Source organism: Cryptococcus neoformans, chromosome 11, assembly GCF_000149245.1.
Source record: "Cryptococcus neoformans var. grubii H99 chromosome 11, complete sequence".
In the NCBI taxonomy this organism is placed as follows: Eukaryota; Fungi; Basidiomycota; class Tremellomycetes; order Tremellales; family Cryptococcaceae; genus Cryptococcus; species Cryptococcus neoformans.
In genome coordinates this window covers 1,307,547-1,334,209 of record NC_026755.1, presented here as the reverse complement: position 1 = coordinate 1,334,209, position 26,663 = coordinate 1,307,547, and the positions used below count along the sequence as shown (strand labels likewise).

Sequence of the window (26,663 nt, the reverse complement as noted above, 5' to 3'; positions counted from 1 at the left end):
GAAGACAGAAAAGGTTGCGGATGATGCTATCCCTGAGGGGCTTAGCAAAACTACTGGTTTAGTCAGGGTTATTGGTTATTCAGAGTTCAGGTGTGGAAGAACAAGAAGGTACGTCTGTGGTGGGTTGAGCTCAAGCGAATCTTGAAAGACGGTTATCTTGACATTACACTCAACGAAGTGAAGCTGCACTTGTAGAAGTTGTTAAGGAGACGTACATTGGGATGAATGGTGATTTGCGTGTTCTACATGCAGTCACTGTATAACATAGTACACAATATCGTACACTCAGCTTTAGTAACTGATAATTCCTCCCAATTCCAGTCCACCGATTAATCAATCTCGTATCTCCCATCCCTTGACACGTCTGTCAACACCCAATCCCGCAGCAAGGAAGAAGATAAACAGATTTGACTCACTCCAAAGTACCCTCCCAATCCAGGTTTACCAGGTAACCTATAATGCAACGGATAACCCGTCAAGAGTCTTATTGTATTTATCCAATCAATCAGCTTCTCTTACAATTCATGGAACAACAGAAAAAAGATGTAAAAGGAAAAGGGGGCTGCCTCACCCTCCAAGGCCATAATATCTCCTCCAAGCGGCTGCGGTATTATCGATACCCGTACCTACTCCCCATGCCAAGGGCTTTCCAAGCGGGTGGGGCATACCCATCAACTACTTTCATCAGCTATTGGCCTCTCGATATCGTCTCCTTCTCTTCCGTTCCTCTCGACCTCAAGTCAGACGGAGAGCAACAAACTCACCCCAGCACCAAATCCAACATTCGGCCCCGCCCACCTCGTCTTCACAGCAGGGTATATCACAGCCCTACCTCCACCAGGTAAGATAGTCGTTGGGAAGGGTAATTCTTGAGGGTTGACGTATGGGTGGTGGATTTGGAAGTGGTCAATGTTCAATGGCACTATTCGCGCATTTCAAGTGGTGTGATGGACGAAGGGGTTTGGTTAGCAGCGTTGGAGAAGAGGGAGAAGGGAGTAGGACTTGCTCTTGGTAAACTGTGATGGATTGTATGTGGTGGCGGTTGATAAAGATGAGTTTCCTCTAGGCTAAGGTATGAGTATACTGTCATGGATCTATCGAATCAAGTAGAATGCGTGAGAATTTCAGACTCCTTTGTCCTCCCGATGGAACTTCTCGTCTTATAATATGAAACGGTTATACATGGGATATCTTTATTTCTGTCAGTGAATCAAATATGGAACTTCCTTTGTTCTACTGGTGTAAGTGACGGAGCGATTTAGGCAATTAAATTTGTCGAATGGAATCTCCATCGATGTTTTTTTCTTTTATTTATCTGAGCTATCAGAAGATAATGTATTAAAAGTGAATGAGTTTGCAAGCGAATAAGCAGTATGCGTCCCCAATATTGACTTGTAATTTCAAGTCTCGCATGATACCCTCATATGCTGGATATACTCTGGGTTACCTAAACCCCCCATTTTCACCTTACGCCCACTCTACCTAGAATGACAGACGGGCATCTCACCACACTCCAGCTCCATTCCCAGGAGCTGCTGCACCAGGTGTAGCCGGCAAACCCGCCGCAGCCACAGCTCCAGGTGTTACAACCGTCCTCCTCTGCCCGGATTGACTTTCCCTGTCCCTAAATCCTCCTGCTGTACCCCAATGGGAACTCCCTACACGCTCGTGCCCTTGTCCTCCTACAATTGAGCGGGCATGTTCCCCTCTTTCGCGGTCGGTTCTTTCGGGTCGATCTCCACCAGTGCTGCCTGCAGCCGCTACCGACAACCTCTCGGCGCGCTCAACCCTCTCTCTGTGCGGCCGCTCATGGTGATGGTCATATCGACCTCCATGTGGACGAGGATGGTACTCGTGTTCCCGGTCACCACCAATCCGTTCACCCCTCTCACGACCGGCACCGTGCGCACGACGTTCGCTCCCGGGGTTGCCGCCTTCGTGTTCCCTCTCTCCTCTGTCGCCTCGCCCACCATGCCCATGTCCGTGCCCGCCGGTTTCGCCATTGGTGGAGACGCCGTTGACGTTGCTGGTGGAATTGGCGCTTGTGTAAGCGGGTTTGTTGGCATTTTCGAGCAGAGTTCGGTTTGCCCGGTAGTCACATGTGGTGGATGGTGGAAGATTAAGTAAGGAAAGGATCTTGGCTCTATTCTCTCGGTCAATACTGCCAAACATATACGCAGAATACGACAGACATACCTTAAGGAGCCGTTTCTGACGTTTTCTCCTTCATCTTCCACCCAAACACTCAGAATACCCTCCGCCTGCCTCATGCTCAAAACGCAGCCCACAACATTATCCGCCTCATCGAATTGGTCACCTACAAGAGAGAAGAGAAGCGATTCGTAGAGAACGGGTACGATAGGATGAATGAGCCGAATGGTAAATCGACCTCCGCTGTAGTCTTACATGTCAGTGTAGCTCAATTAATCCAGAAAAGCAAAGACATACTCTCGCATCTCCTCCCAAACACCAGGTCGACCGATCCGGCTGACGAAAACGAGTACATCGGTGACTGGAGGTAATTCGTTCACTGGGGTAAGGTGCGAGTAGAGATGGAGGAAAGATTCAATCTGTCAATCCATGGTCACAGTCAGCCATCATTTAACATGCTACCAAATGATATTTTGGTAGGAAACGTACTGAGCCAAAAGTAGCGACCCGGCGAATCTCTTTTTCGTAGTCAACCTTAGCATTGGGAGGCCGGTGGACGTAGGATATAGACCAACTAGTTCCTGCGCATCAGTGTGGGATGTTCTGTAGGAGATGCCGACGCAACCTACTCCTGTCTGAGCGGATGCCTGCCGGCAACTGAGATTTGGGTAGCAGCCGGAGTCTTGTCTACGCTGAGTGAAAGCCTGGATGAACCGCTGAGGGAAGTTGTTCGCTGTGCCATGGCCTGAGATTCAGTACGGGGGCCGGGTATAAGCGGGAAGAGAAGAGTAAAAGCTGAGATTATTTTTGTATGGAGATAGGAACAATTAGCTGCTTTCAACACTTTTCCACAATGGTTTTCCGGCAGATTTCGACATACAGATAGGCGCGCCTAGGAATATCTCGAGGCTTTTGCAAAACGTACGCCTAATAAACGCACCTCGGGGGGGAGTTAGGCGTAGGGAAGCAGTACCCGAGCGACGTCATTACGTCATGTTTTGACATTTTGGCTTCGAGCTGTGCCATTTACGTACTTGGCCATCTATATAAATAAAACTACCCAAATAGCTCCACTAACAACTCTTAAATCGCCCATCAAAAACCATCCACAATGTCCTACCCTCCAACTGCCACTTGTCAGAACCGCACACAGCCCACAATTGATGCACCAGTTGTTGCAAAGCAGCCCATCTCACAACGGGTTATGGGTATGTCTCCCGTCATTGTTTACACTCGTGCCCCGCGCTGATATTTCAATCTAGATATTAGGAATGCTGGATCAAAAGAGTCTATACAGGAGAAACAGCAGGATGAAGAAGTTATGAGACTGAGAGGCGGATGTCCCGGTCGGTTCTGTGGTCTTCGTAAGTCGTCGCTTGAGCGCACCTTCTATCAGAAATGATCCTGACGCAGTATTGACACTCAGCTATTCTCCCATGCCGGTAAGCGATGATTGGTTCTCTTTCATTCTAATAAATGCAGAAGCTCACCATACATCGTAGGTGTGACATCTGTATCATCCCTATCCCGTGCTGTTAGACATCAACCATAATGCGCTCTATACGACACCTTGTATCTATTATACACGACTATGTATCGATAATTATTCGTAAATAACATTTACGGTTTCCCAATCATCACTTCTATTCAAACAAATTTGTCTTTGCATGGAGGAACCGTCTACTGTTTCCTAACTGTTTGCCAACACAAACCTACATACCCTGACACATTTCACCAGGGATGTTCGTCCTTCGGGCCATGCGATGGTTGGTGGTCATTTTTACCCTGGAAAGAATAAATTCCATCCTAAAACAAATGAACCAGAGCGGTTCAAATCAGTACTAAGCATCTGTGGTGGCATTTCGAGGGTATCTCTCCCCGAAAAATCTGGCCTTAATTATTGCCAGCAAAGATAAGACATGATATCACAAAACATCATTATGCGTGTATTGAACAAACTACGCTAGTACCCGCATATGCTCATCAAAATCCATGCCAAAGTACGATAAAATAAAACACATTTCCAATATCAATGGTAAGGGAAAAAATGGGTATAATATGAAAAAGGAAAGGGGTATCATTGTCCATGATCGTACTCAAAAAAGTACTACTCTATAATTTTCTCCTTGGGTCTCTTCTCGCCCTCATGTTATCGCCTTTTCTCACATATACCCAAGTTCTTCACGGTGGAAGCCAATGCAGGATTTGAATAAAGGCCCAAAAAGTTTGTTTAGCCATGCAGAAAACATATTTTTGAATATGCTCATGATAAAACATAAGCCACTCAGTCTTGATCCATCCTCTTGCACTTGGCCCGCGACGCTCAACGGTCCACAGTTTGGCAACATTCGTGGCGTAATGGCTTCTAGCCATAGGTGGAACCCGTCCGAAACGCCTCTCAAAGGCTCACCTCCTGAAACTCTTCTTCCAACCCTGCCTTCCCCTTCTTTACTTTGTGCTCACTGTCCATACTCTTAATGGTACTAGGGCTTTCCAATACCTCTTCACCCTCAAGTGCGGAAGCATCAGAGACCGAGACGGGAGACATACTTCTACGGTATGAGCCACTTTCGAGCAAACCGTCATGGCTATCTGTGGAGATGACACTAGACTCCCGCTGGCCCCTTGTCATCGATCTCTGCTGCGTAGGTCCGGAACCAGGGATGGGCGTCGTCCCCGACCTTTCTGGCCGGGGGGATCTTCGACCACTGGAAGCGCCCGAGTTGGCGCGTACAAGAGATCGATCCCTCTCTTCACCATCGTATCCCCGAATTGTTAAACTTGAGTTGTTTGCTACAGGCGGGGGGGGACGAATCATGCTAGTAGCGTCCAATACACTTTGAGGGATTGCAGTAACGTTCAACGGGGATTGGGCGTTTGGTGAGCGAAGAGATGCTTTGGGTGTCTTTTCCCGGGAGGGGTCGTCGATAGTGGTGATGGCGGTACGAGTCTCGAAAGAGGGTGAGCGAGAAGAGTATGGAGAGTGAGGAGAATGGAAAGAGACGGAATGTGGAGAGAGGGGGGAATGAGGTGAACGAGGGGAACGGGCGAGAGGAGAAGGGGTACGAGAGGTGAGCATCACCGGGCTCCGTCGATGTTCCAATCCGGCATGTGCCATCCTTTCCTCTTCTCGTTGCCTCTCCAATTCGTCTTCTGTCATGTTTGGCGAACCAAACGGTACTGCCCGTCCGCCTTCAAGATCAATATCCACCATCTCCGCATCCATACTTCCCCTTCCCTGCGATCCTGACCCGAGAGAAGATAGACGAGATGCACGACGGGCAGCGGATCCGACAGAGGTGTCGAGGTTCATCACCCAGCCACCACGGAGACCCGAGACTTCAGCTTGGGCGATAGCGGACATGGCTTGGATATCGGCCCGTGTGGGGAGGTCAATGGGTGTAGGTGCAGGAGCAGGTGCGCGCCTACGCCGAGGTGGAGAATGCGTAGGAGGTGAAAGGTATCCCGAGCCTGAACCTGAACCAGAAACAGTAGGGGATGGTCCCGGTTTGAGAGGATGATCAGTGGTAGATGTCACTGGTGTGATGACTCTCGCAGGGGATGGAGATGGATGTCTAATTTTAGGGATGGTTGGTTGTTCGGGAGACGATGGTGGGAGGAGGACATCAGAATCACGGGGAACAGGAGTTCCCGGCACGGCAGCAAGGTGTGGAGAACCGCCTGCTGCTTATTAGTATTACTTACTCCAAAGAGAAGCAGTATACTCACCAAGAGTTTCTTGCAGGGGGCTGTTGCTATTACTTGTGCTCCCATTGGTCCCTTCTCTGACCTTCCCTTTCCCTTTCCCTTCAGTTGCACTCACACCGTAGCCCGTCAGCCTTCTAGCCTCTTCTAACCCCCTTTCAACCTCTTCAATATCTAATCCCAATCCTAGTGACTCCCACTTTCTCACACTCCTATCCCACCATGCTTCAAGCACACTCCATCCTCTATACTGGCCTGCGAGCCGGAGCCCGCTTCCCGCCTCACCATATGTCCCTCCACCATTATAGCTGTTATATCCGATTTCCTCCTCTTCATCCGATGAAGCAGTCTTGTCCGCTTCCCAACCTTCACCCGACTGCAGCTCATCCACAAACGCGGCTAACCATTTACCCCAGCCACCTTCGCCATCCCCCATCCAAAGGACGCACTTTCGGTCAAAATCTCGCCCAAAGACGATCACTTGGCCCCACGAGCCATTCGGCCCCGGGTCGAGATCAACACCGACATAATTCCCTGTTCGATCACTTAACAGCGGGACCCAACCTTTACAAGCATAGACAGTTTTGATCCATTGAGGCGGGACAGAGGCCATTGTTGCCAATATCGCCGGGTTCCCACCTACTGTCGGGTCATCTTCTGCGTATCTCCAAAACGCCCACTCCCGCATAACCTCCTCAAGAGGCAAAAAATACAGTCCATAAAACAATCCTCCAGAGCCTGAGATGTTGGCAGTAGCTTCGAGGTCTTGGCCGTCTGCAACTTGGATAGATTCGCGTACCGAACGAGGAAGTGGACACCCGAGTTCAGCTTCAAAGGTGGCCAGTAAGGCAGGGTTAACAGGTGGGTTGAGTGTTTCAAGGAGTTCGGGGAATGAGCCAGCAAGGGTTTTACGGAGTCGGTGGAATGTGTGGGTTAAGGGAGGATAGGAATTTGGGTTCGCGGAGCTGTACGGACGTTAATGCAGACGGTGGGAAAAAAATGGAATGCACAAACAAGTTTTTTGGAGGGTAATTGTTGTTGTAAGCGTTGCTGTTACGTCTACTAGGACCAGGTGAAGACGACGCGCTATCCAGTTGTGGCTTGACGCGTCCAATGTCAGCCACCACCTGACGCAGCAAAAAGATATCGCGTGACTCACGCCATCATTGTACCCGTTGCCATAGTGTACCTTACCAGCATTGGTGGTCGGTAGACTGAATGCGTCGCGGGTAGAGTCCATAACGGAGCGCCTGTTGTTGTAGCGATCCGGATTTGACTTTGAAGAGTTGCCTGAAAAGAGGCTCGATATGGACTGGAGAAAGGGCATTTCGCGCGTGAGATTTTGCGGACAAGGCTACGGAATATTGGCGCTATGATTTCTGGGGCAAGGCGTTAGCCATAGCCAGGGCTGCAGCAGTGCAAAAGAAGAGTTTGAATGGGCAGCTCACTTACAGGCTGTTGCGACTAATGAGAGGGACGGGACAGGCTATTACTGATGGCGTGGTGAACGAGTCACGTGGCAGGCGCTAAGTGGTTGTGGGTATGGAAGGGGCTACAAAGCATGTGTGTGGCGGCAACGGGCGCTGTCTTCTAGAGACCGGAAACGCGGGAAGCAATAAGCCAAAATCACAGTGGAAAGCAAAAGTGCAGAGATCAACACTGCACCAGCCGGCGCGGACAAGCAACAACGCCGACAGAGGTGGCTAACATTACGTAAACTGGCTTATCCGAGGATCAACCGCGTGGCAGTCACATCCGATGCACCATCATGGCTTTTCAACGATACTACTGTGGCTACTGGGAAGAAACAGGGTCGCAGCGCTGTCACACCCGACAGTCACACTGGCAAAAAGGGTGTCTACGTCTATGGCCAACTCCACTTTTATCTTTGTCAGCTTCCGGCTTGGCAACGACTCTACCTGGACTAGTAGTAGTCGCTCTTCGTTTCTTACAACCGCTGCGTGCTGTGTCGATGGGAGCAGAGAACGGGATCAAATACTGTCGTGCCCTACGTAATACGCAAAAAGTTGCGTGTTTGTTCTTTTCCTTTCGTTCGTCCGCTTATCCTTCATTTATCTGGGACTCCTTGTAATAGATGATAAAACACTTTTTCGATAAACCAGAATGCGGAACGAACTGATGAGGAGCTAGTATGCAATAGTGCCAGAGTCTCAGAGGACATGATCATTAATGTATAGAGGGCAAGACTTTGTTTAAATAAGGTCCTACACCTGGACTGCCTCCACCTCCACCTTCTGTTTTTGCGGCAGCGATCTGTCCCCACAAATCCTGTCTTTCCATTTATAAACATTATTGTCCTTCCATCTTCTCCGAAAACCATTATGCTCATCCCCTTTTCCACAGTCCTCTCCCTATTACCACTGCTACTCACTTCTCTCCCTTCCAGCGCCCTATCCCAATCGGAACTCCGGCATCGCTCAGTCTACCAACTCCTTACAGATCGCTTTGCCCGACCAGACCAGCAGATTGCACCTTGTGATGTTGCAAAAAAGGAGTACTGTGGCGGAGGATGGAAGGGCGTGGAGGAGAGGCTGGACTATATAAAAGGGATGGGGTTCGATACGAGTACGTGTGCCCATGTTAAGCGTATGATTCATCCTGTTTGAGCATTCGTTCGAATGCGTGGCTCTTCATCTCGAAACTTGAATATCTTTTTAGATAATTCAAAACATCTTCAATGTGCTGTTGGTGTTGATTGATTTGACACGGCGGTGCTAAAGAAAGTACTGTTCGTCCACGAACAGGTAAAAGATACGCCCGGGGACTAATACTGACGTTTGTACAGTCTGGATATCGCCGATCGTCGCCAACATCCAACTTGACCCAGGTGCACGTGCATTTCACGGGGATCCATACCATGGCTATTGGGCTTCCAACATATATGGTGTGTTTATCAACCGAAGCGATATTGAGGTGGAAGCTAAACGGATCATGATATGTTCTTGACTTTTTTGTAATGTGCGACTATACTGGACAAAAGAGCTAAACCACCATTTCGGAACTTCCCAGCATTTGCTTGACCTCAGCCAGGCGTTACATGATAGAGGCATGTATCTTATGGTGGACGTCGTAAGTTACCTTCCCATGCATTACTTCAGTCAAAGGTTTAGGGCACATGGATGGAGCTGATGGGTTTCTGGGGTAGGTAGCAAATCATGTCGGAGCGCAGGACCACGTATCTTTTGTGCCTTCTTCCGATTATGGTCCATTTTCGTCACCTTCTGATTTCCACGAGTATTGTCTGCCTAACTGGGATGTTCAAGAAGAAATCGAGCAGTGTAGGTTACCAGCCGTCCTCTTACTTCCCCACCCTTCTTCTCCTCTCTTCGTAGGGTAGCGTCCACTTACCGTATCCGAATCCAGGCTGGGTCGGCTCTCAAACCCCGGATCTCAACACCGAATCCCCCCACGTCATCTCCACGCTCAACGCCTGGATCCACCATCTCGTTTCCACGTTCCAAATAGACGCTCTCCGTATCGACACTGTCAAGCACGTCAGGAAAGATTTCTGGAAAGACTTTATGGAGAGCGCAGGTGTAGCGTGTTTGGGAGAGGTGTTGAATGGAGACCCGACTTACTTGGCGTCATACCAGAAGGAAGCAATGGGTAGTATATTTGATTTTGCCACGTACTGGCATATTCAGTGAGTCAAATCAGGTTGAGTAAATTGTAATTAATATGGTGTGCTGATCGTCAATAGACGGGCATTTCAGTCTCCGCTAGGGTCGATATCAGAGCTAGTGAGCATGATCAAGCAAGTTCATCGACTTTTTCCAGACCCATCATCACTGGGGTCTTTTCTCGAGTTCGTCGCTTTCATTATTGACCATGTTGCTGTAACCGTTGGAAGAGACTGATTCATATGTTGGTCAGTAATCATGACTTCCCCAGATTTGCCGGTAAGACCGATGATCAGGCTGTAAGTTTCCTATATCTTCTGTTATCAAAGAAAGTCTTAATTAACAATATTACGCAGCTTATTCGCAATGCGATGGTTTATCCGTTCATCAACGATGGTTATCCAATCCTCTATTCAGGCCAAGAACATAATCTGCAAGGCGGGGATGATCCCTATAACAGGGAAGCAATTTGGCTATTTGGATATGATGAGTCTTCTGTATGTGATTCCCTTTGCTCTGTCCTTCAAATCCATTCACTAATAAATGAATGTTTAGTCTACATACAATATGGTCAAATCCCTCAATAATGCCCGCCGTATCGCATCGTCATCCCCATCATTCTCCGCCCTTCTCCGTCCTTTCCAGCACGGTAACCACACCATCGTTATCTCCAAAGCTCCCCTCCTCTCCGCCCTCAACAACCATGGTTCATCGTCACTTCATATAGGAGGAAGGGGAAGAGTTATCCCGATGTATATCCCCCCTTCGCAAACAGGGTACAAAGGTCTTGTCCCCGTTATAAACGTCTTGACCGGACAAGTATACTCTACCGATCCTTACGGTGGACTAACTATTACCATCGTCCGAGGCGAACCTCTCGTCTTCATTCCTCTCATCCTTTACCACTCCCCCAACCCTGTAGAAGTACCGGATAGTGAGTGGAAAGAGCAGTTATTAAGTAAAAAGGGGAGAGGAAAGGGGAAAGGGAAGGACGAAGAGGGAGATGAGGATAGGCCAGAGATGAGGAGGAGGTGGAGTCCGGCGGGACCTAGGAGTCCAAGGATGATGAGCGGATTTGGAGATTGGATGGGGTGGTGGAGAGGGTGGGGAAGTGGGAGTGATAAAGGGGATTTGTGAAAAGGACTTTTGGTTTGTCTATGTGAGGTCTGAAGTGGGCTGGTCCCATGAATGAGAAATGGAGTGTGTATCGATATTCCTCACTCGTGCGACTAGTTTGTATTTTTATTATCATTTAGCATTATGACAGCCAATTTACAATATTGCTAGAGCAGTCATATATTCATGAAAGTTGTATCCTCGTCGTAGCTTATCTTCGACATTATATTGATAACAGTACACCTTCAGTTAAAACAAAAATCATCTATGATATCGTCATATGAAAACCATGATACTTCGCTAAATATCCTCGAGTCCAATTATTATGAGGCCGGCCCAATATGAACATGAAGGTTCCCATTTCCTTCTGGAGAAATCATTTCAACCTCATCATCCCGCTGTTGTCCGCGCGCCTCATGTCCGAGTGGAGTCTCCATCACCCTCTTTCCAATCCCTGCAGACGTTTCTTTTTCCTCCTTCCTGCTGACTTGCTGTTCAAGTGATATAACCCTCCTAAACCTCTCATCCCAATGTTCCCCCATCTCCAGCGCCTCTGTTTCATCTTCGTCTTCTTCCTCATACGCTACTTCAAGGCCGTCCTCAAAGTCAAATTCAAAGTCGTGGGCTTGGGCCATTTGGGGGCCAATCTCGAGTGAACGAGAGTAGGGAATCCCACGTCGAGCGGCTTTTCGCATCTTGATCCTATATGAGAGAAGACACTCATTAATATGTGCATGTCGTGAACGGAGAAGGGAAAGGGAAATGATGGAAAAAAAAAACTCACCCCTCGAGCTCGGCAGCCCTCTCTTTCTTCCATCTCTCCATTTCCACACGAAGCTTCCCAAGCTCTTCTCTTTGCGATTCGGCGAGTTCGACCGCTTTGATCTCCTCAACAGTTGGGTGATCACAACCTGCAAGGCGAATGACTTCAGGGGCTTCCATGTGGTCTGATGGTTCATATAGAGAAAGGGAATCTTGTCAGCTCAGCGCCAAGAGAAAAGGACGATACAACATACCAGAGGCATGGGTCATGCGATGTGCGAACTCGCAGACAGACCCGGGGCTGAAGATGAATTCACCACCTAATTGGGTAAGGTCCCCTGGAGGCTTGACAGGCATCTTGAAGAGGGCGTTCTGCAAGTCGAGCGTTAGCCTTGTGCAAAGTCATTGTTATAAAAGGCGCGACCTACAGAGATACCATGAGCGAGTTGACCAGGCACAGCACGTTGATGATACTCCGCTCGACCTTTCCAGAAATGACCCCAGGGTGCTGTCTTCGGTGCACCTTTTGTCATGCTATGTTGATGGGTCAGTATTAAACGCCTAATGGTCGATCATACCAACGTACCCCATGAGTGAGTACAGCTTCTTGGGTCCGTCCACATAGATAGGGAACGGGCAATTAAACAACCTCCTATACGCCTTGAGCACCTTCCAGCTGCCGTGACCAATGATTACTACCTTGATACCTGCCTTCTCGAGGGCCTCGGGAGAAAGAATCGAGATAGAGGCAAGCGTATAATCTTGACATTGACCGCACCAGAACGTGCGGATGAAGAAGACGACAGTTTTGGGAGTAGGTTTACCAGCTTCGACAGGACCGGGGGGCGAAAGGAGATCACCAAAGCAGATCGGAAGACCATTCTCATCTCTCACAAAACATGTCGAAGCTTCAAGCACTCGATCCCTTGAAACTAGTTTATCGACGCTAAACTCGACGTCTGCAAGGGTCTCGCCTCCGAGCAGAATTACCTTCTTGGGAACTTTGATCTTTTGCTGGACCTTTTTCGAACCCTTGCTTCTGACCACGACATCGTCCGACATCAATCTCTTGGGCATAATAGGAGGCACGGATGATGGTACATTATGTACACTCCTATGAGACGAGTCCCGATTGTGCACGGCTTGCTCATGGGTGGAACTATGGATAGGTGTCATGATCCTTACACTGTCAGCGGAGGAGGAGGAACGACCTCCATGAGTGGCAGCGGAGAGAGGTGCGGTGTGGGCGGATCGGATGGACGCGGTGTCTGTCGGAGCAGGAGGCAAAGGACGATTGACGGAAAGGGTGTACTCGGGGACACGGGAGTGCAGCTGTTGCACATGTTGTTCGGAGAAATGAGGAGATGTGTCTCTTCGGGGAAATGGCTTGAGCGGAGGATCAGCCGAATGATGTAAGGGGAATGACGGAGGAGGGAAGGGTGGTTGAGTTTTGCGGGTAGGAGTGGAGGGGGAACTTGCACAGGCACGCTCGAGATGTGGTCGGCTCGTCACTCGATGGGGCGGCACTGGAGCTATCACTCCCGCACTTACCGCCCTGTTTGCTAACTGCGAACCAGTCCCAAATCTGTTATCTATCTTCTCTGTACTGTAGCGCATGCTTTCATAACCGTACGAGCTGCTGCTTCTCGTCATAGCTTGTGAAGCGACATTGGCGAATGGATGGTTGGGCGGAAGGCCGAGGCCGATTGTGAATTCTTTATCTTGCATTGGCAGCGGCATGGTTGGAACAGGCTTGCGTCGAATAGACTTGGTTCTTGCAGATCTGGTAGAATGGCTCCGGCAAAGATTGCTATTACGGACCGAACCGTGCTCTAAAAGAATGGCGGCGTTTGGTAAAGAGGGTGGACGGTGCAGGGCTTGTGACTGATGAGGAGAGTGACCGTCGGAGGAAGGGGAGTGATCAACAGAGGGCAGTAAAAACGAGTGGCGGGCTGGCGGGGTAGTGGCTTCGAAAGCAGAGTGGGGGCGAGCTGAAAAGGAGCTGGAAGGTAGAGAATTTGCAGCAGGCGAGAGCGAAGAATACACGCTGTTCGAGCGACCGAGGTCGTTCGGTGCATTCTGTGGTTGGAGGGAATGAAGCATGACGGGTGACTACCGTACAATGTATGATCCTGAAAAAGACGCCTGAATGATCCGCTAGCACCTTCCGAGACAGCTTGATGTATCAAAAAGCAGAGATGCGAGGGCGTCCGTGGGCGGTAGGTGACGAAGATGCGGGACGAGTTGGGACGACGACAGTGTTTTGTTCTTATACTTGGATCTTATGCATTCACTCTGATCCGAAGCCGGCTGAACAATCTTTCGAGGGTGTTATACTTTCCACACTTCCCTCTGGACGACCTCACATTTCACCTCCAAAACGTAACGACCGCAACTTTTTTGACGTTGACATCGCATTTTCAGGGACAACTAATCCTGATCAGGCACGGTCAATTGTTGCGGCACTAGTCCGGGCTAAGAACGATGACAGATTAAAATGGAAAGGCGATAGCGGCAGGTAGTGTATTTCGGGTCAAGGGCTCTATTGAACCCGACATGCTGCTATAGATCTATCTCCGTCTTCACTCCTTTGGGAAGCATAGAAGACTTGTAACGCCTGCTAAATTTTGTCTGCATGGAAAGGCGAAGTGAAGCACACCCTCGGTGACACGCACGACCCCGCTAAACTCGCATTCCAGGTCGTTTAAAGGGTTCGGAGAAACCTTCCCAGGCCTTTTTTTCGATTGGTTCTCGACGCGCACATACGCGACCTGGACGCGTTGGTGGAGGCTCTAGAACCTCCGCGGCGATGAGCGCGATTTTCCGGTGCGACGTTGGTGATGGAAGCAAAAATAAAGATTTCAAAGTGAGTTTCGACTTCAGCAGAGTGCGCAAAAGTGGCAAAAACAGCAGAGTGCACAGGGCGCAGAGAACAGGGAAGGAAGGGAGAAAAAAGAAAAAAGAAAAAGAAAATTAAACAAGCTACAACCGGTAAACGTAACCGCCCTCCTTCGCGGCGCTGGCGCGACTTTTCTCTGCTCTTTCGTTACCGCCTGTCGTTCGTTTGTTCCAGGCTTCTGGTATAGCAGCTTCCATTCCATTATACTGGATACTGGATATTGTACATATAGCTGGAGATAATAAGGGTGCGGCAGCCCGCAGTCAGTACCGGGCACAGCATACCCGCTCGCCATTTGCCACCCTGCACCATTCTCCAATAATCTTCAACCTCCACCAACCTCCTCCGTCCACCGTCTCTTGCAGCACTGCTTGACGGCCTACTGCGACTTTCTTCAATGTAAAATATATACTACGCGCCATGCGATACCGTAGTCTACAGTCTAGTGCACAGCACATGATAAATATGAAATCATCGGTGTATGCTCACTTCCGAACTGTAATCTACATACATACTACTACTTTCATTTCGTCTGACTTAACGACGTCTGATTTAACGAGAATGGTTGAGAGGAAAGAAGAGATGCTCATCACTCATTAACATCTATTCAAAAGGCATTTTCAGACTACCATGAAGAACATATATCTATGTATCATTACAGATCCATTCTTATCCTTTTCCTTCTTGCCCACTTTATTGTCCGTCCTCTTTCCTCGTTGGATATATCTTGGTATCTGATAACTTTACTGTACTCTGCTGATTAACTCCGCCATTCCACCGCTCACGGTTTCACCAGGGATCTGAGACGCGATTTGCAATCATCCTAAAATATGCTTTTCTACATTCCATTTTTCTCGCTTCCCAGAGTCTAGAGATCCACAGTCCACAGCGGACAGCAAAAAAAAACTGTAGAGAGTATAATCATCCTAAGCATAAACAGCCATGATCCATCTTTGATCGTTCTTCCCCCTTTTTCCCATCTTCCCTGCCCTCCACCTAGACTTCTGAGGCCTAGAATCTAGAAGCCCTACCATAATGAGCCTCGGCCCGACTATAATCTCATTTCGCGAAGGATCGCCTTGGCCAGCATTTGATACTGCCATCCATCACCTCCCACTCTTCTGAACTGTATTCCGTGGAGGGGAAGAACAGGGACCTACATTTTCATTCTTTGTCAGCACTCGATCCTAACCATCTCTGAAAAACATCGATCCCGACTCACCTTGACTACAAAGATCTCGAATCGGACAATTAAACTGCTACCAGCTCCTCCGCTTTGCGCCAAAGCCCACGCATCCACCTCATCTTCCTCCACAGTTCCGACATGATGTCGGTTCTTGCCTGATGGCACTGACAAGTGAGCTACTTCGCCACCGCTGACCGTACCGCTAGAATTACCAGTCAGGACTCTATGCGGTGCCGGACTCGTTCCCCGACTGCCAGCACCATTGCTACTTGCGCCATTCATATTGGCCTTACTGCCCTTTCGTCTCAAGCTCTGTTTTCGCCTTGCACCAGAAGCGTGAGAGGGGACGTTTGACAAACTAGTACTCGCCTCGTCACCATTCACCACACTCGCAAGGTCGATACTTGGTACATGGACACACTCAAAACCGCCCTTGATAGGACGGTGCTTGATGCCTATCCTATCCAGAACCATGGCGATATCCCGGATAAGCACGTTGGCTGGTTTGGTAGAAGTGGTTGAGACAGAGAAGATACCCTTGAGGTAACTTGGTTTGACATCATCGTAACTTTGAGGTTCGCTGGCCGTGTCTGGCTCACGGGGAGTGGACGGCCGAACAGAAGTTTCAACCTGGTGATATTCGTCTGCTTCTGCCGGTGCGTTCAACCATCGAGAATCGGCTGGAGTCGCAGTAGGTCGATCGCGCTGGGATGCACGTCTTGCCAAGCCGCTTGCTTTGCTGACAGAGTTGCTAAAACTGCCGACCGATACCCGCCTTTCGTGTTTGGACCTGTCATCGTGGACGACAGTGGTCGCGCGTCGATGCTCTTGCATAGGCATGGAAGGCGAAGCAGTTAGGCTCTCACGTTTGGTAGAGGCTGAACGGGACGGTCCTGACGGACCAGCGGAAGGCGGTCGAGGCCCACGCCCAAGCATACTGAACTTTTTCGTCAAACCCTCACTTTCTACTGCAGCAGGCATACTGCTGGGCAACGGTGGCTGGCTGAGGGAAGGCTGTCGGCGGTGGACGGCAGAAGGAATGTCGGTGAGCTTGGATTTTTCTCGATCTGCTGAGGGGTGGGCCATGACGGGGTTGGGGACATCGTCGGACCGTGTTCGAGGCTCAGAGGCAAAGTCGGGACCTCTTGAAGAATCATGTCCCATGACGTGCGTTGACGCGGGTGGTGGAAGATTGGGAACTGCCATACCATAACCTTGGCTGGCATTAAATGTATCCAAGGATAATTGCGATGAGGCAAAGAAACCAGGACCAAACACTCGCTCTCTTTCTATCTTTTCCCTCGCCAAAAAATATATTGAGATGAGCGGATCATAACCCTTGGTCGGATCTCTGACCTTCTCCTTGAATGGTGCCTCTTCGACCTTCTTGTCCTCTTTGAATAACCGCTTCTTTAGGTCAAAGCCGCTGAACCTCTTCTTCTTCGGTGAGTCACTAGGGTCGCTCGTTGATACGCCAGGACTGGAAGTGCGTAACTTCTCCCGATGGGCTTCAAAGGTAGCAACACAGTGAAGATAGTCTTCAGAGGTGAGAATGCTATGAAGATTATGGTAGATAGTGTTGGCATCACCAAAAGTAAAGCCTTCCATCGCTTCAACGACGTTCATATCAATCTCTTCAGCACGAAGCAGTTCTCGTCGAATGAGAAAAGAATCAGGAGGACCGTCATAACCCTTGGTCATGAACGGATGGTTGAGCACTTCTGCCAAAGTCGCCCTTTCCGCTGGATTAGTGACCAGCATACGGCTCAGCAGAGATTTAACCTCAGCACTCAACCAACTTGGATATTCTACAACACCACGTTTGATCTTTGCGTGCAAAGCCGGCATTGACTGATCATCGAATGGTACCTTTCCGCACACCAAGACGTAGATGACGATACCGAAGGACCAAACGTCAACTTCCGGACCTGTATAGGGCCTGGCGTTCAATAATTCTGGCGCGGCAAAATACAGTGAACCACAGAATGTTGAGAGATGACGTGACGGAGAATACAAGTTGGAAAGGCCAAAGTCGATAAGCTTGATGTTTCCATTCTTTGATATCAAAATATTTTCGATCTTTAGGTCTCGATGAACAATAGAGTTTTGATGACAGTAGTTTAGTGCTGATCCAATTTGCCTAGCAAATTTTCTAGCCGCACGCTCTCGAAGTCGACCATGAGAAATAATATAATCAAGCATCTGACCGCCGTCGATGAATTCAAATACCATGTAATGATGGTTCTGGTGAGAGATGAATTCCCGCATGCCGCAGATATATGGATGATGGAGGAGAAGGGAGATGTGTGCTTCCCGAATTGTTCGAATCTCCTTAGATTCGTCCTTCAGCCGCTGTTTCTCAACTTCTTCTGGCGTTCTTATTGTTTCCTCCTTCCTGTTCGCGTCTGAATATCGTGGAATAATTTTCACAGCACACTATAACAATGATTAGCCATGAGACATCCGGATTAACACCTTCATGCCGACCTTCTCTTTTGTCACAATGTTGGTCGCCAGCTTCACTTTACCCATACTTCCCGCTCCTAGGGTCTTGTTCAACTGCCAGTCGCCCACCATCCTAACCTTGGACTTCTTTGGTTGGGAGTTCCCGTTTCCACTGCTTGGTCCATTGGTTTGCTGATGTGCCCGCATACTTCTGTCAACAACTGCTGTGGCTTCTTCTCTTATCGTTGGTTCGTGAGGCGCGGAGGATGCTTGACCAGATGCTCCAGCGACGGGAACGTAGGATGAACTCGTAGAAGTGCTAGCTGCATGGGTGGAAGGTCGAGGAATGCCAGATTCCGTTGCTTGTCGGTGAGGAGAAGCGGATGGTTCTCGACTGCAACACGCGTATAACATCAGCATGGCTTCCAGAGTTTAAGACGTATGATGTAAGACGGCAGCACTGCCCCTCGCAATCCGCGATAAATTGCTGCTCACCTTCTACTGCTTCCTCTGCCTCCCACATAGTCCCACTGGGCGCCGGTATCAACCATTCCCATATAAGTAGGTGTGGGCATGCTTCCATATGTATGGTCTTGGGCAGCTTGTAGCTGCGCAGGAGCAGGATTGAAGGTAGTCATTATCACGGGATAATGTTGACGTTCTAAATGATATGATGATGATGCTGTGATGCGAATGCACCAGAAATTGGTCGTCTAGTCGGGAAAGATGGTATATTCGGAGAGTTTCTCTGCCGGGAGAAGACTATAGGGGGATACAGGATGTAGAGTGCGGAAAGAGCTTGAAGCGTGGCGAGGCCGACCCAAGGTATTTAATTAGAGGATGCTAGGGCGGTGCGCTGAGCTTGGAAGCTTGATCCAGATAGATGGGTTGTTATGCGTCTGTGGGGCGTGGAGAGGGGCTATGATCATCTGGATTGGGTGGCGGAAGAAAGATGATGTGTCTATTAAGTGGTTTATGGCAAGGAAGCTGATGGCTGTTGATCTAGTAGATCGAATTAGAGGCAGGCTGAAATCGTCACTGCCAGCCGCTGTGCCACTGACATCGCACTCCTCTACCACAATCAACCACGCGCCTGTCAATACATCCTCGGCGATTCAATCCGCACCGAGTGTGGCATCCATCTTTAGTCAATCTTTAGTCCATCTCTACAGACAGAATCGATGTCCACGCATTATGCATTGTTCCGACGTCTGCGCTGCACACCAACGACCCGACACGTGACTCCGTTAACTCCTTGCACCGCCCACTAAAGGAAATTCGAGAGATAAGCCAAGTTGATGACAAAATACCGATATGGCTGTCACTCCTTTGGTTAATAGACTGTCCTTCTGATTTTCTACTTCGACGTTTGTGTGCGACAGGATTGACATCGTAAGGTGAAAATTCCCTTGAGAGGCTAGAACGACACTGATTGCTGACATGAAGATGATAATTACTCTGGTTCCAGTCTTAAGCGGGAGATGTGTATGACAATCAGGTCCCGCCAACAATACGGTACGTGGTTGTGATGAGGTGGGCGGGGAGATGGAAGATGAGAGCGGGGCCAACCAATGTGCAATCCTTTCTTCAGTGTTTGAGTAGACTCACAGTCCGACTCATAATACTATATACTGGCCGACCTCACCTTTGTCTCTCTACTTGGACAAAAGATCAACACCTCCTATTCGAAAGGTCCGCCCTTGAGACTTCCGATGATTTTTTTTCCCTTCTCCGACGTCACTGACAACTGACATGAGCAAAATACCATCTTTGTTGATCCTTCGACATGACTCGCGTACCAAATGGGCAAAAAGGATACTTAAACTCCTGTAGCAACACAAAATACTTCCAACGGTCAAATTCCACGTTCTTCACCAATAACCCACAACAAAAAGTATTTCAATTCTTCGACATGACTCTTCATTTCTCCGTAGACAAGCCTCCACCTCAGTACGCACAGATCAAATGTAACAGCTCTCTCCCGCCTCCATACACTCCTCAACCATTATTTCCTCTAGCCGAAAATGATATCGCCCCCTACGACTTGGCTACATTCCGAGCACTCGATGGCCAATCGCGGCAAATATTCAATCAAGCTCTATGTGACTTCCAACGGTCTGTTGATCCTGATCAATGGGGCCTATATCGACATGGTCAGCTGTTAACATCTGTAGAACCTAAGCAAGGGCATGGGATGATTGAATGCTTGCGATGGGTTCTGGAGATGATAGCGCCTCCTGAAGAGAGTCTGAGGATAAATGAAACCGATTTGGGAACTTCTACGAGACTTGCTGGAATGCCCTTTGCCTTATGATCTATTTGGCCTGACATTATTGTAACCGAGGAAAGAGAACCAAACATCCAAAGCAGCCTTCTCAGTTCATAAGCTTTTTCACCGCGTAGTAACTGCGGCCTTCACTTTCCAACTTATTAACACGCAAATTTGATGATTAGGTCAGAAGCTTTATCTCATAAACCAGCTGCTGCATCCAGGACAACGCTTCAACAATTGTACAGCAGTAAGTATGCACATTATTTCGTGATTCGAGAGAAGGATTCCCGTGGGTTATTCGTACAACCTTCTCATGTTCCTTCGTTCAATTAACATCATCATTTCCATTTTGCCATTTTTTATTTCCCATTTTGTCATTTCAAAGATGAAAAAGCTGCCAACCAAGTCAACAAACAAAACACCACCGGAGACGTGCCGAGACCGTAGGCCATCATCTGCTCACTGCTCACTGCTCATTGCCCATTGCTTATTGTTCACTGATCATTATTTACTAGTCACTACTCATTGCTCATCTCCTTTCCGGTTCCGGTCCGACTCTTATTTTATTTAGAAAGTAGAAGCAGTCTTCACTAGTCATACGGCCGCTTATCCGGGTACGAAAAAATGATGTATTTGTTTGAATTATGTCTATACCTGATTTCTAGAATTGGGCTAATAAAAGGGGGCGACCCAATAAACTGTAAGGTACCCAGCGTAAGTTCGTAGAAAAGTCAGGACATGCCTCAAAATCCTTTGTACGATACGGATAATAATGCATCGATCAAGAGATGATGGTCACGAGTCCAAATTTGTATTAAAAACGTCTCTTTCTAACTCGCAGGGCCGCCGGCAGTTTTCGCAATCGCGGAACGGCCCGCCAGAGGTTCCTGGTGGCCTCTCCCGACAAGCACTCTAATAAATTAACCAAACCACATGAACATACCACATGGGCATGCTTCTTCGCACATTCCGGTCCACAGGCTCTGCATGACACAAACAGTTGGAAATTCCAGACACCACAAAAACAGGGAACCAATAAGCATCGCAGCAAAGAACAATAGGGGACAGGGCCAGTGCCTTCTTCCTTCTCCCTCCTCTTCCAAGGAGCGTGCGCCAGCCATCTGTCATGATCTCGGGCCGGGAATGATGATACAAGTATCCAAGGCACAAAGGAGAAGACGGATCAGCGATCAGAGTTGACAACATGCTTATGGCAGCCGGGCCGCACACAAAAAAGCGACAGACGAGCGTTCCTTATTTCTGCCTGTGCCCCTTTTGGCAATTATCACCTTGCACTTTACACGTAGCATAGTCTAGGCACATCGAGAACAAGGCACATGATAGCATATCTGCAATCAATTAGAGTCTACCCCATATACCCCCTGGGGAACCCTTCAGGGTAAAATTGGGGCCTCTTGCATGTTTTGCGACGGCGAACTGGGTTTCCGAACCTTCTTTGGCTTCCACTTATCGATCTTCTCATCATCGACCGCTGCTTAATCCTCTCCCGCCTTGTTTGATTTCAAGACAGCAATCAAATACTTTGTTTTGAGTTCTTTTTTTTTTTTTTTTCAGCCGGCGCTCCAATTTTTTCGGACCGACGAGCACCGACGGTCCGTTGAATGTCATGTGTGACGGACGACTCTTTATGAGTGGCTACTGATGCAAGGTTCTGAGAATGCTATATATATATGAGAGGTTGAGAGGGACGAAAAAGAGTCAAGCCATCCAGTCGAGTTTCTGATCAATCCTTTCACCCCTTGCCACGGAGTATTAACAGCCACTAAACCTTACTCCTTGATCAACTACAACTCTCAACGCGGACTCGCATATAGATCATTCTTCTTCAAGATGGTCGGTTTTGGGTGAGTAACCGGAATTACTCCACATGGCAAAGTTTGACACCCGCATTATCACAGATCCAAGAGCCTCCGCAAGGAAGCAATGCAGGCCTCCATGGTTCCCACATCTGACTCTGAGCGACGACCATGGCACGCCCATTCTCGATCCTATTTGCTCGCTAGTGTGGGCTTCCTAGGTATCTTCCTTTTCGGTTACGACACCGGTCTTGGTGGCGGGGTCATTGCTCTTTCTTCTTTTTCCAAATCTTTCAACATTACGGGAACAAAGGACCAAATTGCAGATTTGCAGGGTAACATCGTTGCTATCCTGCAAGGCGGAGCCTTCTTCGGTGCCATTATCGCTGCTTGGGTCAATGACTGGCTGGGTCGAAAGTATTCTCTTATGGGTAAGTTAATCTAATCTGTCTAGCCTCAGGGTACAGCAAGATAGGAGCTAATTTGTTATCAGTTGGGTGTTGGATCTTCATCATCGGCGCCTGCATCCAAACTGCGGCCAGCTCTCAGTTGTCTTGGGTGTACGGAGGGCGATTCACTTCGGGTTTTGGAGTAGGTCTCATGTCAGCTGTCTGCCCTACATATGCTAGTACGTGATAATAGCCTTCCCTATGGCCAGAGGAGTTAACAATAGCACAGGTGAAATTGCGCCTAAGGAAATTCGTGGCCGAATCACTGGTATGTTCCAGGTTATTGTCGTCATCGGTGTTGCCTTCTCCTACTGGATCAATTATGGTGTAACGTACGTGTCTTATTTTAGTGAAAGCCAAAACGCTTGTTGATTTTGCTGTCGTCCCACAGCTTCATGGACCAAAATCGAGGCAACATTGTGTGGCGAATCCCCATCGGCTTCCAGCTCGTCCCCGTTGGTTTCATGGTCATGCTCTTGCCTCTCCTCAAAGAATCCCCTCGATGGCTCGCAACCAAGCACAAGGACGAACGAGCGCTTGCCAACCTCGCTTGGATTAGAAAGCTTCCCGTCACTGACCAGTCTGTTCAGCTCGAATACGCTGAAATCGCCGCTGCTATCAAAGAGGAAGAGGAGGCTACCAAGGGCTCTTCTTGGAGGGAGGTTTTTGCCAAGGGTAACCCCATCCGATTCGTCATCGCTTTCGTCGTCTTCACCCTTCAGCAATGGAGTGGTCAGAACTCTATCTCTTATTATGCTCCCATTATTTTCCAGTCTATCGGTTTGTCTTAACAATTTCTTATAAACAGGCGAATCACGCAGACTGACTCTATAATAGGTATCAGAGGTAGCAAGTCTGGATTGCTCGCCAGTGGTATCTACGGTATCGTCAAGATTATTGCCACCGCTACTTTCATCGCTTTCGGTATCGAGAGATTCGGCAGGAAGAAGCCTTTGCTCTTGGGTGTCGGTCTTATGTCCATGTTCCTCTGGATCGTACGTGTTACCCTTCCTTCGGCGTTTGTACGCACGGACTGACAGTGTTACAGATCGGTGCCATCTTCAACACTCACCTTCCTGACAAGGACGCCACTACTACTTCCGGTGCTTCCATCGCCATGGGTGAGTTTCATAGCATCTAATAACTTTGAAAAAATTGCTGACATAATTCAGCTGTCATGATTTACCTTTTCGTCATCCCTTACGTGAGCAATAAGCTGTCAATTTGTGAATCGCTACTAATCTGCATCACAGTGCTTCTCTGTTGGTCCTCTTCCATGGGTTATCTGCTCTGAGAGTGAGTGATTGTGGCATCACTTAAAATAGCCGCTAACTTGAGCTTGAACAGTCTTCAACAACCGCACTCGCCACTACGGTCTCATGACTGCCGCTGCCACCCAGTGGCTCTGGAACTTTGCGGTTACCAAGGCTACTCCTCTCATGGTCATTCACATGCCCAAAGGTGGTATCGTAAGTAGCAATATATATTTTGTGATTTATCTCAAGACTGACAATGTGACGTAGTTCTTCTTCTTCGCCGCTATCAACATAATTTCGTTCTGTCTCGCCTTGTTGCTCCCTGAGACTTCCGGTGTTTCTTTGGAGTCTATGGATGTCATCTTCGGTGCTGTCACCAAGGAGGAACGAGAGGCCGAGATTGCCAGACGAGCAGTCGAGCTCGAAGGCCGAACTTTCGACGATGAGGAGAAGCCGGGAGCTGAGCACCACGAGCATATGGACGAAAAAGAAAAGGAAAGGATTTAAAGAATGTATAGGTTATCTAATTATTTGTCTGGAGGGTTATTGAGACAGGGTTTTTGATTATCTAGGTGTATGCTTTAACGGGTGAACCGATTATCGGATCTTGTAATAATCAGAATGCTCACGATACATCTGATGTATATGCAACTGGTACAGTTATTATCAAGAAGTCAAACATCTTTACTGGATTATACATGTTCTTTTCCTCAGTTTCCAGACTTATCTCCTTCCATATCCGCTCCGTAGCAACATCTCGCCCAATCTTCTGACCCCTGCCTGTTATAATGTCTTTCAATTCCGTCCAATGTCCTTTGCCTAAATTCCATGGCTTTTCCGTCACCTAACAATTTACCGACGGCCTTGGAAAGTGCTCTTGCAGGTTCGTTGGTAGAACATGGCGGTATGTGTGCGATATGAGGACGAAGAGTTAGCTCATACCTCACAGCGGGTGGAACCGTGGAAGACATCGGCATGTTGAATGATGATGATGCCTGGATAATCCAGAGGGCAGTCATTTCTTTCAAGGCCTTTCCGTCTTGTTGAGTTGTCTGAAACCGCTAAAAGGCCTATGCACTAGCGCACTACTCACGAATTAATGATTAGAAGTCGTGGTATAATAGAATGCATGCTGCCGCGCCATTGCTGTATCACTATCAGCCAGTTTACAGTTGATGAGTCCACCAAACTGTAAGGATCTCTGGATAACTCACCTATCGCCGTTAGTCCCTCCTCGGCCTGATTATCTGCAGGCCCGAATAAAGGATTGCAACAGTAACTAGCACCTACTACCACGCACAGCCGTACTGGTATAATATCAGTCCTCTTAGATAGTACAATGAAACAACTAAAGGTAAAAGTGATATGGTCTCATTTTGAAGCGAAAAAGTAATTGATCCTCAACTTGCTGGAGATCTTCTGTCACGATGTTATGCAAGAGGTTTTCAATCTCATCGTGAATTGAGTCATTTGAACATCTTCATTCTTGGTTTGAAGGCCAACATTTTCCTGCCGCTAACAATGTGGTCAGGCATTACGTATGAACGGAAGTGACCATTCAAAATCAGCGCTGCGACGAACTTTCGAGCCCCGTCGGAGACCGACCGATTTCCGTCGAGGGGCTTGTGTCGAGCCTGATGGGGGATGAGCGGAGGAACTGATTGTTGCGACTTCGTTCATTTCCGCATTCGTTCTACTTCATTCATTAACTTGATAATCGGCTGCTATAGCCACGCTACGTATCAATGCGACGCCTTTTCAATGATGTCTTCTAATAACTGCACATTTATCATCTATCAAACTCTACATGAAACAACACTCAGGCGTTGAAAAAAACAGCTCAGCCAATGTTCAGCATCAGTGGACGACGTCCCGCTGTCATTACTTCTAGCAAGATCCTGACGGGCTTTACAGCATCATATATAGGCAGAGAACAAGGTAGTGATTAGCGAGAAACATATGAGCCTCTTACAAAATACTCACCACTTAGGATAAAACTAGGCATTCCATACAAACATTCCGATCAACAAGGCACCCAAGAAATACATTGCTTGAACCGTACTAGACGCGTAGTCAGTCTTTGGCACGTCCAGACTAGGCTGTCTCTGGCTAAACAAAACCACACCAAGAGCGGCGAGGCCCATTCCCAACAACACTCTCCCATCTCCGAACATTATATCTTCAAGGCTCCAAATTAGAGACTCGCTTGTCTCAACTACACTGACAATCAGCGGAATTAAACCGTTCTGGGCTCCTGATATGGAGACCTCTGCAATAGGAGCGATGGTGCTTGACCAGCCGAAATGCCAGTCAGCGATAACTGCACAGATGAGGAATAAGGCACCTAAAAGGATGAGTTGGGAGGCTGGTGGAAGATAATCTGGCTGTGAATACCTGCGTTCGGGGTAATCCATTATTCGGTCTACGATCAACGGCAAGGCAACTATGAAACATGCAAAAAACATGTTCCAAAGACGATCGGGATTGGCAGGACCCGTGAAACGAAAGCTGATTGGCTCCCAAACTCTCTCCTCCACCAGAACAGGAGGAGAATGAGGTCGACTGAGTAATTGCTCGGCAGCAAGCGATGATTCCTCGACAGTAATCTCGACGGCCGGTTTACTCGACGGTTCTCCTATGTTGATGGGATTACCGTTTCCCTGAGAATTGACATTGTTGATGTGGATGTGTGCTTTTGGTTCAGGTTGTTCATTGACTACCCATCGAGCGCCGGACGAGCTTGCCCTTGGACTGGTGGTTGCCCTTTTTAGACCCTTCGAAGCTGCCATAACGGGTGACGCAAGTATACCTCCAAGCCCACTACTAGTTAGAATGGACGGGCGATTCGCAGCCGGGTCATAAATGATAGGTATTCGAGATCGGCCCGCCATGACAAGCAAGGGAAGAAGAAGCAAGAGACCGATGAGTATATGAGGACTGAACCACGATCTTGCATCGTCTTTC

At 48.4% G+C, this 26,663-nt stretch overlaps 10 protein-coding genes and 5 non-coding genes; 8 read left to right on the top strand and 7 right to left on the bottom strand.

Annotated features, from left to right (window-relative positions):
• Positions 1 to 220: 220 nt before the first annotated feature.
• CNAG_13033 lies at positions 221 to 1,079 on the bottom strand. XR_001046297.1 has 5 exons: positions 1,007 to 1,079; positions 765 to 922; positions 572 to 675; positions 417 to 483; positions 221 to 354 (listed from the first exon to the last, which is right to left on the bottom strand). It is a non-coding gene; the product is annotated as a hypothetical RNA (non-coding RNA).
• CNAG_01944 (hypothetical protein) lies at positions 474 to 1,066 on the top strand. The gene is made up of 2 exons (XM_012197118.1): positions 474 to 841; positions 904 to 1,066. The coding sequence occupies exons 1-2, from the start codon at positions 525 to 527 to the stop codon at positions 1,013 to 1,015; spliced, it is 429 nt and encodes a 142-aa protein (XP_012052508.1). The 5' UTR covers positions 474 to 524; the 3' UTR covers positions 1,016 to 1,066.
• Positions 1,080 to 1,175: 96 nt separating the features above from the next.
• Positions 1,176 to 2,992, bottom strand: CNAG_01943 (hypothetical protein). XM_012197471.1 has 5 exons: positions 2,781 to 2,992; positions 2,641 to 2,725; positions 2,449 to 2,570; positions 2,197 to 2,394; positions 1,176 to 2,143 (listed from the first exon to the last, which is right to left on the bottom strand). The coding sequence occupies exons 1-5, from the start codon at positions 2,891 to 2,893 to the stop codon at positions 1,504 to 1,506; spliced, it is 1,158 nt and encodes a 385-aa protein (XP_012052861.1). The 5' UTR covers positions 2,894 to 2,992; the 3' UTR covers positions 1,176 to 1,503.
• Positions 2,993 to 3,184: 192 nt separating this feature from the next.
• On the top strand, positions 3,185 to 4,025 carry CNAG_01942 (hypothetical protein). XM_012197470.1 has 4 exons: positions 3,185 to 3,359; positions 3,414 to 3,515; positions 3,578 to 3,593; positions 3,654 to 4,025. The coding sequence occupies exons 1-4, from the start codon at positions 3,263 to 3,265 to the stop codon at positions 3,688 to 3,690; spliced, it is 252 nt and encodes an 83-aa protein (XP_012052860.1). The 5' UTR covers positions 3,185 to 3,262; the 3' UTR covers positions 3,691 to 4,025.
• Positions 4,026 to 4,056: 31 nt separating this feature from the next.
• Positions 4,057 to 7,496, bottom strand: CNAG_01941 (glucan synthesis regulatory protein). XM_012197117.1 has 5 exons: positions 7,309 to 7,496; positions 7,016 to 7,235; positions 6,871 to 6,956; positions 5,881 to 6,821; positions 4,057 to 5,832 (listed from the first exon to the last, which is right to left on the bottom strand). Exons 2-5 carry the CDS (start codon positions 7,181 to 7,183, stop codon positions 4,550 to 4,552), a joined length of 2,478 nt encoding a protein of 825 aa, XP_012052507.1. The 5' UTR covers positions 7,184 to 7,235; positions 7,309 to 7,496; the 3' UTR covers positions 4,057 to 4,549.
• A 174-nt stretch (positions 7,497 to 7,670) lies between these two features.
• On the top strand, positions 7,671 to 8,022 carry CNAG_13032. Its single transcript, XR_001046296.1, has one exon. It is a non-coding gene; the product is annotated as a hypothetical RNA (non-coding RNA).
• Positions 8,023 to 8,161: 139 nt separating this feature from the next.
• CNAG_01940 lies at positions 8,162 to 10,914 on the top strand. 2 transcript variants are annotated; one of them, XM_012197469.1, is made up of 9 exons: positions 8,162 to 8,442; positions 8,663 to 8,761; positions 8,858 to 8,946; positions 9,023 to 9,155; positions 9,241 to 9,520; positions 9,578 to 9,682; positions 9,751 to 9,796; positions 9,854 to 9,994; positions 10,053 to 10,914. In XM_012197469.1, exons 1-9 carry the CDS (start codon positions 8,199 to 8,201, stop codon positions 10,632 to 10,634), a joined length of 1,719 nt encoding a protein of 572 aa, XP_012052859.1. In that variant the 5' UTR covers positions 8,162 to 8,198; the 3' UTR covers positions 10,635 to 10,914. The 2 variants fall into 2 exon arrangements, with proteins under 2 accessions (XP_012052859.1, XP_012052858.1); XM_012197468.1 differs by having other exon boundaries at positions 8,162 to 8,605.
• Positions 10,776 to 14,295, bottom strand: CNAG_01939 (hypothetical protein). XM_012197116.1 has 5 exons: positions 11,962 to 14,295; positions 11,804 to 11,909; positions 11,630 to 11,747; positions 11,398 to 11,560; positions 10,776 to 11,315 (listed from the first exon to the last, which is right to left on the bottom strand). The coding sequence occupies exons 1-5, from the start codon at positions 13,476 to 13,478 to the stop codon at positions 10,937 to 10,939; spliced, it is 2,283 nt and encodes a 760-aa protein (XP_012052506.1). The 5' UTR covers positions 13,479 to 14,295; the 3' UTR covers positions 10,776 to 10,936.
• CNAG_13031 lies at positions 11,080 to 13,674 on the top strand. The gene has a single exon (XR_001046295.1). It is a non-coding gene; the product is annotated as a hypothetical RNA (non-coding RNA).
• Positions 13,688 to 14,032, top strand: CNAG_13030. XR_001046294.1 has 1 exon: positions 13,688 to 14,032. It is a non-coding gene; the product is annotated as a hypothetical RNA (non-coding RNA).
• Positions 14,296 to 14,765: 470 nt separating the features above from the next.
• Positions 14,766 to 19,027, bottom strand: CNAG_01938 (CAMK/CAMKL/Kin1 protein kinase). XM_012197467.1 has 4 exons: positions 18,401 to 19,027; positions 17,948 to 18,299; positions 15,497 to 17,896; positions 14,766 to 15,430 (listed from the first exon to the last, which is right to left on the bottom strand). The coding sequence occupies exons 1-4, from the start codon at positions 18,541 to 18,543 to the stop codon at positions 15,326 to 15,328; spliced, it is 3,000 nt and encodes a 999-aa protein (XP_012052857.1). The 5' UTR covers positions 18,544 to 19,027; the 3' UTR covers positions 14,766 to 15,325.
• A 31-nt stretch (positions 19,028 to 19,058) lies between these two features.
• Positions 19,059 to 20,792, top strand: CNAG_01937. 2 transcript variants are annotated; one of them, XM_012197466.1, is made up of 3 exons: positions 19,059 to 19,297; positions 19,374 to 19,420; positions 19,497 to 20,792. In XM_012197466.1, exon 3 carries the CDS (start codon positions 19,692 to 19,694, stop codon positions 20,217 to 20,219), a length of 528 nt encoding a protein of 175 aa, XP_012052856.1. In that variant the 5' UTR covers positions 19,059 to 19,297; positions 19,374 to 19,420; positions 19,497 to 19,691; the 3' UTR covers positions 20,220 to 20,792. The 2 variants fall into 2 exon arrangements, with proteins under 2 accessions (XP_012052856.1, XP_012052505.1); XM_012197115.1 differs by having other exon boundaries at positions 19,352 to 20,792.
• A 368-nt stretch (positions 20,793 to 21,160) lies between these two features.
• CNAG_01936 (sugar transporter) lies at positions 21,161 to 24,442 on the top strand. The gene is made up of 11 exons (XM_012197114.1): positions 21,161 to 22,042; positions 22,097 to 22,425; positions 22,488 to 22,622; positions 22,673 to 22,775; positions 22,835 to 23,223; positions 23,281 to 23,438; positions 23,492 to 23,564; positions 23,616 to 23,647; positions 23,697 to 23,739; positions 23,791 to 23,912; positions 23,967 to 24,442. The coding sequence occupies exons 1-11, from the start codon at positions 22,029 to 22,031 to the stop codon at positions 24,204 to 24,206; spliced, it is 1,638 nt and encodes a 545-aa protein (XP_012052504.1). The 5' UTR covers positions 21,161 to 22,028; the 3' UTR covers positions 24,207 to 24,442.
• CNAG_13029 lies at positions 24,360 to 25,160 on the bottom strand. The gene is made up of 3 exons (XR_001046293.1): positions 24,914 to 25,160; positions 24,793 to 24,845; positions 24,360 to 24,730 (listed from the first exon to the last, which is right to left on the bottom strand). It is a non-coding gene; the product is annotated as a hypothetical RNA (non-coding RNA).
• A 127-nt stretch (positions 25,161 to 25,287) lies between these two features.
• On the bottom strand, positions 25,288 to 26,615 carry CNAG_08011 (hypothetical protein). XM_012197559.1 has 2 exons: positions 25,683 to 26,615; positions 25,288 to 25,605 (listed from the first exon to the last, which is right to left on the bottom strand). Exon 1 carries the CDS (start codon positions 26,588 to 26,590, stop codon positions 25,697 to 25,699), a length of 894 nt encoding a protein of 297 aa, XP_012052949.1. The 5' UTR covers positions 26,591 to 26,615; the 3' UTR covers positions 25,288 to 25,605; positions 25,683 to 25,696.
• Between the last annotated feature and the right edge of the window lie 48 nt (positions 26,616 to 26,663).